At 51.8% G+C, this 13,813-nt stretch overlaps 1 protein-coding gene across 2 annotated transcripts in view; it reads right to left on the minus strand.

Moving 5' to 3' along the window:
- SYNE3 (spectrin repeat containing nuclear envelope family member 3) overlaps positions 1-13,813 on the minus strand; it is a 99,357-nt gene that overhangs the window by 18,202 nt on the left and 67,342 nt on the right. For both annotated transcript variants that reach the window (XM_058567646.1, XM_058567645.1), the window contains exons 9-17: positions 12,711-12,893; positions 11,579-11,722; positions 10,333-10,467; positions 7,130-7,291; positions 6,818-6,990; positions 6,234-6,363; positions 4,562-4,720; positions 1,455-1,604; positions 404-442 (exon numbers count right to left, since the gene is read on the minus strand). In XM_058567646.1, the coding sequence (XP_058423629.1) occupies positions 404-442; positions 1,455-1,604; positions 4,562-4,720; positions 6,234-6,363; positions 6,818-6,990; positions 7,130-7,291; positions 10,333-10,467; positions 11,579-11,722; positions 12,711-12,893 (1,275 nt within the window). The remainder of the gene's footprint in view (positions 1-403; positions 443-1,454; positions 1,605-4,561; positions 4,721-6,233; positions 6,364-6,817; positions 6,991-7,129; positions 7,292-10,332; positions 10,468-11,578; positions 11,723-12,710; positions 12,894-13,813) is intronic.

Genomic DNA, 13,813 nt, shown 5'->3' on the forward strand with positions numbered 1-13,813 from the left:
CGTCCCTTTCTCTCTTGTCCCCCACTGAGCCCGTATGCCTGTCTATCACTCGAGTGTCCACGTGGCCCAGTTTGCCTGGAACGGTCTAGGTCATCACAGTATAATTATTACTACTGTCCTGTTCACTCCCTACTGTGTCCTGGTTTTGGAAGAAAAATTCCAGGGTCCCCTGTCTATCACGCACCTGTCACAGCTGAGTACACTCTGCACACCGCTGAGGCTTCCTGAGACCGTGGACCCCGGACCCAGCACAGCGCAGCCCAGAGCTGATTCCCCATAAATATTCCTCAGACCTCATGGAACCTTCCAGAAAGCCCAGGCGTCTGGCTCCAGCATCACAGGCCCACCAACCCTCCAGACGCCCTGCCCTCTCGCCATGGGGAGCAGATGGCAGACACGGTACCTTTTGGAATCCAGTCATCTCCCCTGGAGAACTCTGTGTCTGTTATTTTAGGGAAGGAGAGGAAAAGGGAAAAAAAAAGAAGTTAAGTGAGTGAAACTTAAATCCCAACAGAGCCTGTAATGGAATATTCATTTTGTCAGGGGAGTGTTTCTCTAAAACTTCTGGTCATCTGGACAGGCTGAACCAGCAGGTGATTCAATTTAATGAGCTTTTTAACACACTTTAGGCCCAGGTGGGATTCTGTCTGGGAAGGCCTGGGCCCCGGCCTGCTGGGGGCACGGCCACCTGGCTGGGGCTGGGCTGACACCTAGTGGCCGATACAGCGGTTTTGGGGCCAGCAAAACTGGAGAGTCAAAGCTTGGCGTCCGGGGGCTAGAGGCTGGAAGGGCCATCGGGGCCATCCCAACACCCTCCTTCTTGGGCTAACCTCTATACCTCAGCTTTCTGATGGGTTCTCAGGGAATAATAACCGTACCTCCTTTATGGGGTCGTTAGGAGGACACGGCATTTCATAAAGGCTATTATTAGTTTAGCTATTATTATTGTTTTGTGTGAGGAGACATGGGGGCCCAAAGGGGGAAGGAGTCACAAAGCAGGTTAGTGGAGGAGTGGGACTAGATTCCAGAGCTCCTGGTCCCCAACCCAGCATTCCCTCCATCATGCCTCCAACACCAGGGTGTGTTTAATGCTGGCTCTGCCCCTTACTAGTTGTGAGAACTTGGGTGAGTTTTAACTCCTCGGAGCGTCCACTCCCCCTCTGGAGACTGGAGACACAATTACTCTGGCAGATGGCTGCTGCAGGATGGAGGGAGAAATGCACATAAAGGGTCCAGCTTGGCAGGCAGCACAGCTGTCGTTATTGGAGCACCAGCCTCACCAGGTGGCAGGATGGCCAAATGACATCCTGCAAGCCAGGCACCTAGGACCCATGAGTCTCCCTCTCCTCTCTGAGTGGTCATCTCAGCCTGGTCTGTGGAGGCTCAGGGCAGAGTGGATGCGGGCTGACCTCTGTCTCCCCGGGGCCTGGCACCGGCGCATCCTCAGCACCTACCAGCAGGTGGCTGGAGTCCTTGAGTTTGGACTTGTACAGCATCCACCGGTAGCGCAGATCCTCCAGCTCATCTGAGGTCTCCCTTGCCGGCCTGAGATGAAGGAGGTTCTCAAAGAGATGCTGACCTTCTGGGACCCGGGCCTCCAGCTCCTGAGGGGAAAAGGCAATGTCACACACCTTCCAATGGCCCAGACGGCCCCGCCTGACTAGTAAGGAGCAGCCGATCAAATTTCACTTGAGATGTGGCTGACAGAACACATCAAATGAGAATCCCATCCAGGCAAACTCAAGCCGAGGCCAGGCAAGTGCTCTCTGGAATGTTACAGAATGGACTCCTGCATGAAAGGGGCAGCTGCATTGCTGACCCCCAGGGTCACTTCCAACTCTGACATTCTAGAACCAAGTGCCCCAGAGGGGTTGACACAAGAGTTATCATCATTATAAAAGCTACCATTGTTGAACATGTCTTTCTGTTGGCATTTTTACACCTGGCAAATTGATGTTGAGATTGGGAAGACTTTTCTATCAAAATACAGTATTGTGTCACTGCAGGATGGCACCTTTTATTCTCAGGACTCCTGAGAGGCAGTGTGATGTGGAGGCATGAGCAGGGCTCTAAATCTAAGAGCCTGGGTTTAAAATCTGGCTTTGGATCTTGGCTCTGCCCCCTCCTACCAGCTGTGTGATATGGGGCAAGGTGCTTAGCTTCTCAGAGCCCACAAGAAGGTGAGCTCTATAGGAGCAAGGAGGCTTAACCTGGGGAAGTACAAGTCGTCTCTGAAATGGCGGGAGTTGGGTGGTGGTGGCAGGACACGAGACGAGTGGCGTAAGATGAGGTAGGAGGGAGGCAGGAGGATTTCCTGGCCATGGGCAACTAGGCCAGTGGACGAAACGTCTCACTGAGGACAGAATATTAAAAAGATCTCAATGGCATCCAGGAGTTCACAAGAGAGTGAGGCACATCAGGGTAAAGCCCGGGAAAGGCTGAGAACCCTGAGAAGTGAGCCCAGTGTTAGGGTCTACTCGTGCCCTTAGGACATTTGCCAATCTGGAAGGAACAGTTGTGAAACACATCTATGCTTCTGGCAGCCTCTCAGGGCCAGGGACACAAAGGTAGAAGTCTAAGCCCTGCGGAGGTGGAGACTCTGATAAACCACTCCCCGCTTAGCTGAGCCTCCAAAGGGTGATTCAGAAGTAAACTAGGGCCCATGTGGATTTGCAGCCCAGCTCCAAGTCCTCTCAGGGGTCCAGGGAGCCTCAAGCTTTGAACGTGGATTCGGTGGTTCCCAAATGATAAAGCCCCCACTTGCCTGGCAATCGCAAACAAAATCCCCTCTGGAGAAGAGATGATTCTAAATATCAAGTTACTCTTACCCCTATTTTGTCAAACATAATGTCCAGCACATAATTAAAGCAGCCACACACATACAAGACATCCAGACCAACAACAGGCAGAAACATTCCTAAAATAACTTGAGATATTGGAATTATCAGACACACTCTGTAAAACAGCTATATGCACTGTGTTTGAAGAATTAAAAGACAAGCTTAAAAATTTCAGTACAGATCTAGAAGCTATGAAAAGTGACACAGCAAATCTTTAAAAGAAACAGGTAAAAATTCTAGAACTGATAAATACCATATAATAAATTAAGAACTTATTAGATATGCATAATAGCAAGTGAGGCACAGCTAAAGAGAATTAGTAAAGGAGAAGATGGGTTAGAAAAAACTGTCCAGAAAACAACATGAAAAGACAAAAGGATGAAAAATACATACGAGAGGGTAAGAGATATAAAGCACACAGTGAGAAGGAATAACATACGTTTAAATGACATCACAGAAGACGAAGAGAAAGGGAACAAGGCAGAGGTGATGTTTTGAGAAATAATGGAGAATTTTCCAGAAAGACCCTAGACCACAGATTCAAGAATCCAGATGAATCCCAAGAAGAAAAATAAAAAGAAATTCAAACTCCAACATATCATAATGAAAATGCAGAAGAATAAGGAAAAAGAGAGGTAGGCTGCAGCCTGGTTGAGAAAGGCCTTGTGTGATAAACTCGGGGGGTTGAACACTAGACTGAAAGGTTTTCATCAGGGGAAGGACAAGGTCAGACTTGCAATTCTGAAGGGTCACTCTGGCTACAGAACGAGCCATGACCTGGATGGGGGCCCAACAGGAAGAAGGGAGGCCAGCTGGGAGGCTATTGCCATAACCAAGGTCAACAGCGGTAAAGGCCTAGACTAAGACAGTGGTAGTGAGAGGGGACAGAAACAAAAAATTTACAGAAGGTGGAATCAAGGAGGGCTTCAGGCTAATTAGATGTGGGAGCGAAGGAGAAAGATTTGTGGTAGATGGATTGCAAAAATGGCCATGACTCCCCTGTCCCCCTTCCCTGCCATGGTCCATGTCCTTTGTAATATGACTTTGCAGTTCTTCCCATCAAGAGGTGGAGTCTGTTTTCCCTCCTCTTGAATCTGGGCTGGCCTTGTGACTTTCTTTGTCCAACAGAACACAGGGGAAGTAATGCTGTGCCAGCTCCTACTCTAGGCATCAAAAGGCCTTGCATGCTCCCACTTGCTCTCTTAGACCCTGCCTCTGCTACGAGAAGCCCGGGCTGTTCCACAGGAGGATGTGTGGTCCATCTCAGCTCATCTCCAACAGCCCACCAACCCCCAGAAGTAGAGCCACCCAGGTGACCTACCACTGATGGCAAATAAGGGAGCCCAGCCAAGACCTGAAACATTGCCCAGCTGAGCTCAGCCTAAACTGCCAACCTTGAGAATCATGAGTTAAATAAACAGTTGCTCTTTGAAGCCACAAATTGTTGAGATGGTTTGTTACCCAGCAACAGCTAACTGATTAGAGGAGTCCTGATCAGTGGTGATATTTTCCAAGTTGGAGAATACAGAAGTAGGCTGAATTCATGAATGAATGAATGGCTCTTCTAAAGTTCTAAAATATGTGAACCAAAAAATTTTAAAAACCATGATTTATACACAAGCAAGAATAGCTTATGAACTATGTATGTACACTTTTTCTTTGAAAAACTCACTGGTGAAAAACACATCTATAGTGCAAACTCTACAGGCAAGGGAACACACCTGCAGCCTTGTTTCTCTGCTCCTCAAGTCTTTGGCTGTGGCAGTTCTCATGGCGATGATTCTAACCAACTTGGAATTTTCCAGCTGCAACCACTGCTCAAAGTTCCTCAGGAGTAGGGAGAAATCTTCACGGCTGCCTTCTTCCTGGAGCAGATCTGCCTGCAGGAGTGCACAGCATGGCCCAAGCATCAGAGGGGAAAACAACCCCCTGGCCACGCGTCCTGGGGATTCCATCTGAGGCAGAGGGCGGGGATGAGGATGCCCAAAAGGTGATGAGACAGGCCTCGGGGGACGAACTGTGTGGCTCTACTCAATGTGGCCGTGTTTAGGGGCCAAAGACATTCCTCAATGCCACCTCCCTGGTCTCCTGGTGGCAGCCACCATCATCCCTTACCAGGATGGCTATAACAGTGGTCACCTTTCTGCCACTCTTGTCCCCCTCCAGGCTCTGTGGCCAGAATGATCTGTCTAAAATGCAAGTCCATTCATCTGAGCCCCCGCTTACACACCTTGGTGGCTTCTCACTCTCCTTGCTGTGCCCTGAGAGCCTCAGGTGCTGGCTCTGCTGACTCTGCAGTGTGTGCTGCCTTCCCCGTTCTCTGAGCCCGAGCCCAGAGACACGTCTTGGTCCCTGGCACTTGTGCTCTCTCCCTCTGGGTCTCTGCCCACGTTGTCTCCTCTGCGTGGAACGCATCTCCCTCCGCTCCTCTCCTCACCCCTACTCAGCCATGAGGACTCCCCTGACGTTTCATTTCACCTGGGAGGGCTCTGCTACCCCAGAACTGGGTGTCAATCACTCTGCAGCAGGCTCCCATAGCATCCGGCCCCTCTGCTTTTTGTAAACCTTTATTTAATGGCCTGTGGTTCCCACTCCTTTGCTCCTCAAAATGTGCTCCGAGGCATAGGCATCACCTAGGAGCTTGTAGAAATGCAGAATCATGGGCCCCACCCCAGACCTACTGAATGGGAATCTGCATTTTAATATGATGTGAAGGCACATTATAATCTGAAAAGCTCTGTGCTGGATTCTATGTTCTCTGAGGGTTGGAGGTGTGTCTGTCTTACTCACAGCTGTGTCCCAGCTCCAAGCACAGTCCTCAGAACGTAGTAACACTCACTAAGTGCTTTTTGGAGGGAGAAATAAAAGAAGGAATGGGAGAATGAATGAATTGATGTGTTGTCTTTGAAGAACAAGGAATGAATTTTTTTCAGTGTTGTTCCTTTCTTTAAAGGCAGTGAGGGGAAGGGATGGATGATACCACGTAGTTAGATTAGTTCTTTTTACAAAATACAACACAAATTATGGCACACAAAAAAATACCCGTCTTGTGTGATTTCAGTTTCCATCTGGGGCCAGCAGGAAGCCTCCAACCCCGAGACTCCCCTCGCCGCAGGGGTGGCTGCCGGGGTTTCTGAGGGTGAGGGCCTGTCTGCCCAAGGGAGGACAGTGACCTTCCCCAGGGGCCTGGGTCTGGGGTCTCTGAGTCCCTCTGTCCAGTGGCATGAGTGTTCCTTGGGCCACAGCAGGGGCAGGCTCAGCCGAGACGGGGATGTGGCTGTCAGGAGCTGCGCACATGGCCCCAGGCACAGAGGGGGCTTTGCTGGAGACCCCCTCCCCCATCACTTGACTAGGGACCTGGCCTCTCCTCAGAACCCCTCTAGACAGACTCACCTGACGGCGATGCCTGGGAACAGGATCCGTGGGAGTGATGAGAAATCCAGTCTTCGGGATGTTGTTGGTGAAAATCGTTTTCTTCCCTGAATCCACTTCCGTCCTCTGCAGCTGCCGGTTTCTGATGAGGCTGAGAAGACAAAATTTGCCCAGTCAATGCGGTCATGCGATGGGGACTCACCAGGTCGTGGGAGAAGTAATAGAATTGAGCATCGTGGAGCGGGAGGAAGATTCTGGTCTTCACAAGGCGGTGTCTGTCCTTCAGGTTTGTCAGAATGTTCCTAAGGCACGTGCGTTGCCAGTTTCCTACCTGAGACTCACATTACCATCATTAAGGTGCGTGTACCCATTGACACAGCTGAGGCCCGAGTCAGAATGCGCCGGAGGCTAACTCCCAAGCTGGGCCATCTGCCTGCTCCTCTTGCCCCTGCTAGAATTACCAATTGGGCTAGACTGGAGATGCCCAGAGGCGCCTGGTGCACAGCAGAACCCCAGCCATCTGTTCTAGGAGCACCACTGAGCCCTCCCCCGGATGGGAAGGGGGTGTTGTCCCAGACAGGCTCAGGGCCGGGAGACCCTCTCACCTCAGCAGGCTCTCCTCCAGCAGCCTCAGGGCCTGCCATGACTCCTCCAGCTCCTCCAGCTCCTCCTGGACCACAGCAGCCCCTTCCAGAGAAGACTTCTCCATCACCAGCCAGCCGTGCGCTTTGATCAGGGGCAGCTGGGCCTCCTTCTCCGGGAATTCAGCCAGCAGCCTCTGCAGGACACACACATACACGCACAGTGAGGTCCTGGGGAGGGGGTCTTTGCTCCCTAATGTGGCGCTCTGGCCTCTCAAGCCTGCTTTTCAGGATGGAGGGGAGGAAATCAGCATCTCTGTGGGAAAGCCCTCTTACCTCCACTTCGACCTCTCGGGACTGGGCATCCCACGGGCCTGTGTCCCCCCGGTGTGACTCCAGCTTCTGAGTGACCACAGTGATCCACTGTCGCAGCTCCAGCAGCTCGTGGCTGAAGGTGCAATGTTCCTGCACGCTCTGCCGGCACCTGTCCACGAGGTCCTGCAGGACAGCCCCGGGGGGCCAGGGCACCCTGAGTGCTGGCCGAGGCTGAGACCCTGGGCTGCCCCACCCCGCAGGACCCCCAGATCTGTCCAGGCCCTGGGGCAAAATGGCCCCAGGGCTCCCAACCCCACAGGAACACGACAGGCTGGTCTTCCCTGCTCCACAGTGCAAGGAATTTACCCCAGGAAGATCAGCTCTGGTTTACTTTTATGGAAAGTTCCAAGTCTGGAGGAGGGTGTGGGCAGTCCGAGCTCTGGTCCACCACCAGCGTGGGTATAAATTAACACAACCGCTTGGGAAAACCATACGTTGGTATCTACCAAAACTGGACTTGGCATCCTACGACCCAACCATTTCACCCCTGGGTGGATACTCAATGGATACGAACATATCTTCACAAAAGGCGTGTGTGTGGTGTTGCTTGTAATAGCCCCAAGCTGGAAATCAGCCCAGAGACCACCGACAGGAGAATGGATAAACACGTTGAGGTATATTCACATAATGGAATATTTTACAGCAGCAAGAAGGAGCAATCCACACAACAGTCTAATGCACCATTAGATGAATTTACAACCATCACGTGGAGAGCTAGAAGCCAGACACAAAAGAAACACTCTGTCCGATTCAATTTAAATAATGTATAAAATCAGGCAACCCCAACCTATGCTGTTCCAAGTTGAAGGTCAGGTTACTGTCAGGTCTCGGGGTGGTGGGCAGTGGCTGTAGGGCAAATGAGGGGCTGGTATTGTTCTGTTTCATGATCTGGGTGCTGGTAACACGGATGCAGTCAGTTATTAAAAATTTATCAAGCTGCTCTTTTAGACGTCCACTTTTATGTATGATTATAGTTTGATAAAAAGTTTTTAAAAATAGTCTTGCTTTTTGTCCCCTCCCCTGGGTCAATCAGGGCCTTGTTCTCTGTCTCCATGAAAGGTGGGCTCTGTATCCAGCAGAGCAGCCAGCCTGGGACCCTTGGAGGCCCTCCCCCTCAGCCCACCACGGGCCAGGCAGACCCCAGTGTCTGTCGTCCCCTCTCGTGCTGTGATCCTCAGCTGAGGTCCTTGTGGGGTCCCTGCCTTCCTGCACTGCACAGACACTGGCTGACACCACGGGATGCCAGGCCCCCGAGGAGCTGGGGACACAGAGAGAGTGCAGTGCATCTGTCCTCCACAAACCATTGACCAGGGCCTGGAAAATTCTCTAAAATCCACTTCTCTGCGCTGTCACTACCACTGTCCCCTCCTGTCCCCGGTGCACCAACATCAGACCCAATGCTTTCGATGGCCCCTGTTGCTTGGTGTCGTACATGCCCCCAGGGGGACAGGAAGATTGCCTGGGCTGGGGGGTGGACTTATTAGAACTTACGAGACTGAAAAAGCCCTGGGTACAAAATAATAAAAGAATGGCAATACTTCTTTAAAGAGGTATCTAAACCATAAATAAAGAAGTGTGACAGAATTGGACTATCACTATTTTGCAGCCCCTAATGATGCTCGGTTAACTCTTCTAACTATTATCACGATCAGTCTGGCTCTGGATTTGATGTGGGCATTAAAGCTGACAGTTGCTGCTTCTATGGGCTCTGCGGGCTCCTCAGAAGCAGGGACAGGATTCCTATGTCTCTATGCCCCCTGCCTCCACCTCGAGACCACGAGCTGCTAATTCATTAAATGGAATTAAATGAATTCATCTAGACCTTACGCCTCACTCAGACCAATGGGTCTCCGTAGGTGGAGCCGGGTTTCCTGGAAACCCCCCGGGGGTTTTGGTGGCTGTGATAATGATGGGGTGGGAGGGGGTGATACAGCAGATGCAGTGACAGTGATGGGTGCTGCCATCCCACTCTGCCACAGACAGTCCACAACATAGAACTGCGCCACATCCCACAGGTTTTCTCATGACCTGTGTATTGGGACCCAAGCTTTGCATCTTACTCCAGTTAACATACAAACACCAGAGGTTTCTGGAGTTTTAATAAACATGCTGTCTTGTCCAGGAATGCATCTATTTTGTAAACTGATGGCAGACTGCACTTTGGTTTGACTGAAACATGACCAAGGGCTGTGCACATTTCAGTAAATCTCATCACCAGAGGCGCAGCTGTGCCACGTGACTCGGCATTTGTGGGTGTCACGTAGAGAGGGTGTGTTCTGACCACCTCCTCATGTCTTTGGTGTGGCCATCGGGGAGCACTTACATATCAAAAGACATTATGATAATTACTTTCTTTTTATTTCTCCTTTCTATTACAGAAACGGCATTATATTAAATTTTTAGATGGTATGAGTGACTTATACGATCTATGAATTTCAGGATTGCAAAGAGGATGTTAAGAGTACTTGTTATTAAAATAGGGCACGCAGGGCCCAGTAGGGTGGAGAACCTTGCCTTACACTGAGTTTGCTTGAGGCGTGGCTGCCTGAGAGCCGGCTTGGCATTCCCGGGGGGAACTGTGACAAGCAGACCCAGGACTCCATCAGAATCCGCGTCAGGGTGGGGCCGGAGCCCGCATTTCAGCTTATCCTTGGGCTGCTTTGGAAGGAGCCTCAGCTCATTCCTACTGCTGGCAGAGGAATCCATCCTGTGCGGACACAGGTGGCCACCAGAGGGCACTGCAGATGAGGCTCTCGGCCACCAGGACACAACTTTCAGCCTGGTCTTCAGGCAGCAAAGATGACCAGCCCACTGCCCGCCTGGCTCTTGTTAGGAGAAGAGGCCCCTGATCTGTCCCTTGGCTCCTGGCACACGTGGAATTGTCTATTTACTTGTTGGCTTGCTGACTCTGTCCATCTCCCCACTAGAAGGAACCCCAGGGAGAGCAGGGGCCTTGGCTGTCCCCCTCATGCTGCCTCCAACCTTAGGCAAAACACTGACAGGCAGACAGAAGGCACTCAGTATCTGCTGAATGAATGAGGAAGGGAAGAAAGGAAAGGAGAAAGAAAAAGAAGCAATGAAGGGAGAGAAGAGGGAGAAAGTCCCCAGGAGTGTCGGATTCCAGGGGTCTCTGGCATAGCACAGGCCCTCCGTCGGCCCCTTACCTCCAGAGACCTCTGCAGGGCCTGGTACTCGGCGGAGAGCTGGTCCATTTTGTGCTGGTGGTTGGGGTTCCCCTGGACGAGAGGCCTCACGGCCTCCACCTGCATCCCCAGGTCCAGCCCCTCCTCCTGCAGCCCCTGCAGTGGAGGAAGGAATGAGGGGGTATCTACTCTTCCTCTCGTCTGATGCTGATCAGGGCGGGGGGGGCTCTGAGTGGGAGGGATGGGAGGGTTCCGGGGTGGTGGGGCTCCTCCTCCCCAGCAGCTGCACCATATGGCCTTCTGATGGGCCCACTCTTAGGGCAGGTGAGAATTTTAAAAATGAGATGCAAATATTCTGAGACACCATGAAAATAAACTGCTAAGACCAGAAGGCACCTCTGGGAACAAACTTTTGTCTGGACTCTTACATGATGACCGCCCCTCGCTATGAAGACTCACATCCCAACTTTAAAGACCCAAATACACCGTTTTTAATATTTTCCAAACAACACTCTCAATTTATCGACGAGCTGTGTTTGGGTTTTAGAAAGATAAGTGTTGTATCACATGCATTTTAAAAACCAGCGAGCTCCTGATCCAGCCAACAATGATCAATGATCAGCCTATTTACAGTCTACAGGTGTTTTATCTATTTATTTATTTTTTTATAATTTTATTTATTTATTTATTTTCCCCCAAAGCCCCAGTAGATAGTTGTATGTCATAGCTGCATATCCTTCTAGTTGCTGTATGTGGGACGTGGCCTCAGCATGGCCGGACAAGCAGTGCGTCAGTGCGCACCCAGGATCCGAACCCGGGCCGCCAGCAGCGGAACACGCGCACTTAACCGCTAAGCCACAGGGCCGGCCCAGTCTACAGGTGTTTTAAAACATTTAGTTTTAATCCTCACATTGGTGTATTTAACCTCTAGGGCCTCTAGTATCATTAGGAACACTTGGTAAAGCAATTTTAAAAACAAATATCGACGCAAGACTTTGTAACCTTGAAGTAAACAAAAGGATAGCTTCTCATTTTGTTAGGCTCAAGAGTCAGTAATTTGGAAGGGCTAAAGGCCCTGCTGAGGCCAGGAACCATCATAAGAATCAGCAGAGATTCTATTAAGACAAAAGGTCAGATCTCAAGTAAGGGTGTAAATCCTGGCTCTGGCCGGCTGCTGCTCTGCCGGTCACGGCCACAGGAGGAGAGTGGCTTCTAGGCGCAGCTGAGCCCCTGAGCAGAGACAACTCTGGCCCCACAGACCCCTTACCTGCAACCTCAAAAGCTGGGCCTGTTTCCCAGGAAGGTCCCGCTGAAGCCCATTCTCGCCTTGGACTCTGACTTGGAGGTCCGAGAGCTTCCTCTGCAGGGGCTTGAAAGCAGCCCCAAAATCTTTGTACTGAGCGAGCAAGCTCTGAAGAGACACAGAACGGGCAGCACACACATTAAGAAATTTCCTCACAGGTGCCCTGCTGTATAACCTCACACTCACAACCCAGCTGCCCTTTCTGCAGCCTTCTCCTGGCCCCCTCATACTCACTCAGGCATTCCCCCTCCAGGAAGCCTTCCTGGAGCCCTTGATAGGGTTGGACACCGCTCCTTAGAGTCACCATAACGTCCCCACATAACAGTTGTCCTGCCCTCTAGAACAGGGGCTGGAAGACTACATCTCCTACCACACACCCCAAATCCCACCAGAGGCCTGTTTTTTGTAAATAAAGTTTTATTGGACACAGCCACGCGCATGCATTTCCGGCTGCTTTCCTGCCGCAGCGGCAGAGTTGAGTAGCCGCAGCAGAGACCGTCTGCCCTGCAAACCCTAAAACGTTTGCTAAGTGTTTGCTACTTGGATTAGATGAGATCGTGGATGTGAAGCTCTTAGCAAGTGCCTGGCCCCTTGTCGGTGCCCCATAGATCACAGCCATCATCATCATTAAATGCTCGGCAAATATTTGTCGCATAAAAGCATAAACTGTCCACAACGTGCCATGTTACGTCTTTGACTGAGTGTAGCCCTTTAGAAATGTGTCCCTGGTAATAATATCTTCCAGCTCTCCAGTGGTTTAAAGTCTCCAAGTGTTTGTCTCTGCATTTTCTTATCTGACACTCCCTGGCTCTCTGTGGACGACAGTACAGTTTGATTGCAGTGTAGACAGGGGATGTGGGGGCAGGGGCTGAAAGTAGACAGGTGTCTAGGAGACCAGGTGGAAGGATGGTGCCATAATCCTACCCAGTTTACAGGTGAGGAGCCGAGATTGTGGGGGATGAAGGGATATGCCCAGAGCCACATGGTGGCAGGTGCTGGAGTGAGATTAGAATGCAGGGCCGCCCACCTCCCGGAAAGGGTGGCCCCAGCGCCGCAGCCGGGCTCGAGGGCTGAGCAGACAGCCCGGGATGCTCACCTGCAGTTTGCTTTTCCTCTGCAGGAGGCTGTTGTGCAGCAGGTCTCTGTCCCTCACGGAGCTTGCCACCTGCTCCAGGAGGGCGGCGGCTCTCTCCTGGCCAAAGACGCTGCTCAGCAGGTCTTTCTTCAGCTGCAGCGTCGTCAGCTGCTCTTTGAGGCGGGAGCTCTCCGCCAGGGCCGCCTACGGGAGACAAGGCCTCCATTAACCACAGAGCACGACAGGGCAGGACGACGCCTGCAGACAGCGCCAGGAGCACACCTGTGCTCGCCCCAACTGCTTAGGAGGCTGAGCCTTGGCGCTGGGTTCCGAGGAAGCAGCAGACAGAAGGAGAGACAGGACAGCAGGAAAGCGTCGGGGAGGCCCTGAATTTCAGGGTCAACTAGACTCCTCTCTCACCCCCCACATCCATCCTACCATCAAAGCTCGAGCAAGAATTCTACCTCCCACAGGTCTCGGAAATCTGTCTCCTCTCCTTTCCCACTGCCACTGACCATGGCGCATATCCTCAGCCTCGCTCACCTGGACCACAGCAGCTCCTGACTGCCCACGGCCCCTCAGCTGCCCCCCAGAATCAATGGTCCACACTGCAGCTAAACCCAAACCAAATCAGTATGATCCTCTACTCAATGATTCCCCATCACCGGCTGCAGTGAGCCACCCCCCAGGCAGTGTCTGGGACATATTGGGGAGGCCAAGGGCCTATGGGACACGATCACTGGCAATTCAGGAAGGCTCCCCAGAGGAGGTGACACCTGAGTGGAGTTGTGATGTGTAGGAGCTCGCCAAGCAAAGAGAGGACCTAAAAGGGACTTGTGTGATGAGCAGCTGGCTCCCACGCAGCCTGAACTCTACACAGCCCAGTCCCCACCTCCTCCAGGAGGCCTGCCCTGACCACATGCCCAGGCAAGACTCCCTCTTCCTGCCCCAAAGCCCAGGGCCCGGCCGCAGCCTCTGGCTGATCAACCAGTTTAGGATAAGCATCTCTTGCTGCTCTGAGGTCCCAGGGTCCTGGGACCAAGGGTTTTGTCTTCTGCTGGCCAGAGTCCTTCCATTTTTACTGATGATGTTACTGAGACACTGAGCTAGGCACGGGGCTGGGA

Source organism: Diceros bicornis, chromosome 24, assembly GCF_020826845.1.
Source record: "Diceros bicornis minor isolate mBicDic1 chromosome 24, mDicBic1.mat.cur, whole genome shotgun sequence".
Classification (NCBI taxonomy): domain Eukaryota; kingdom Metazoa; phylum Chordata; class Mammalia; order Perissodactyla; family Rhinocerotidae; genus Diceros; species Diceros bicornis.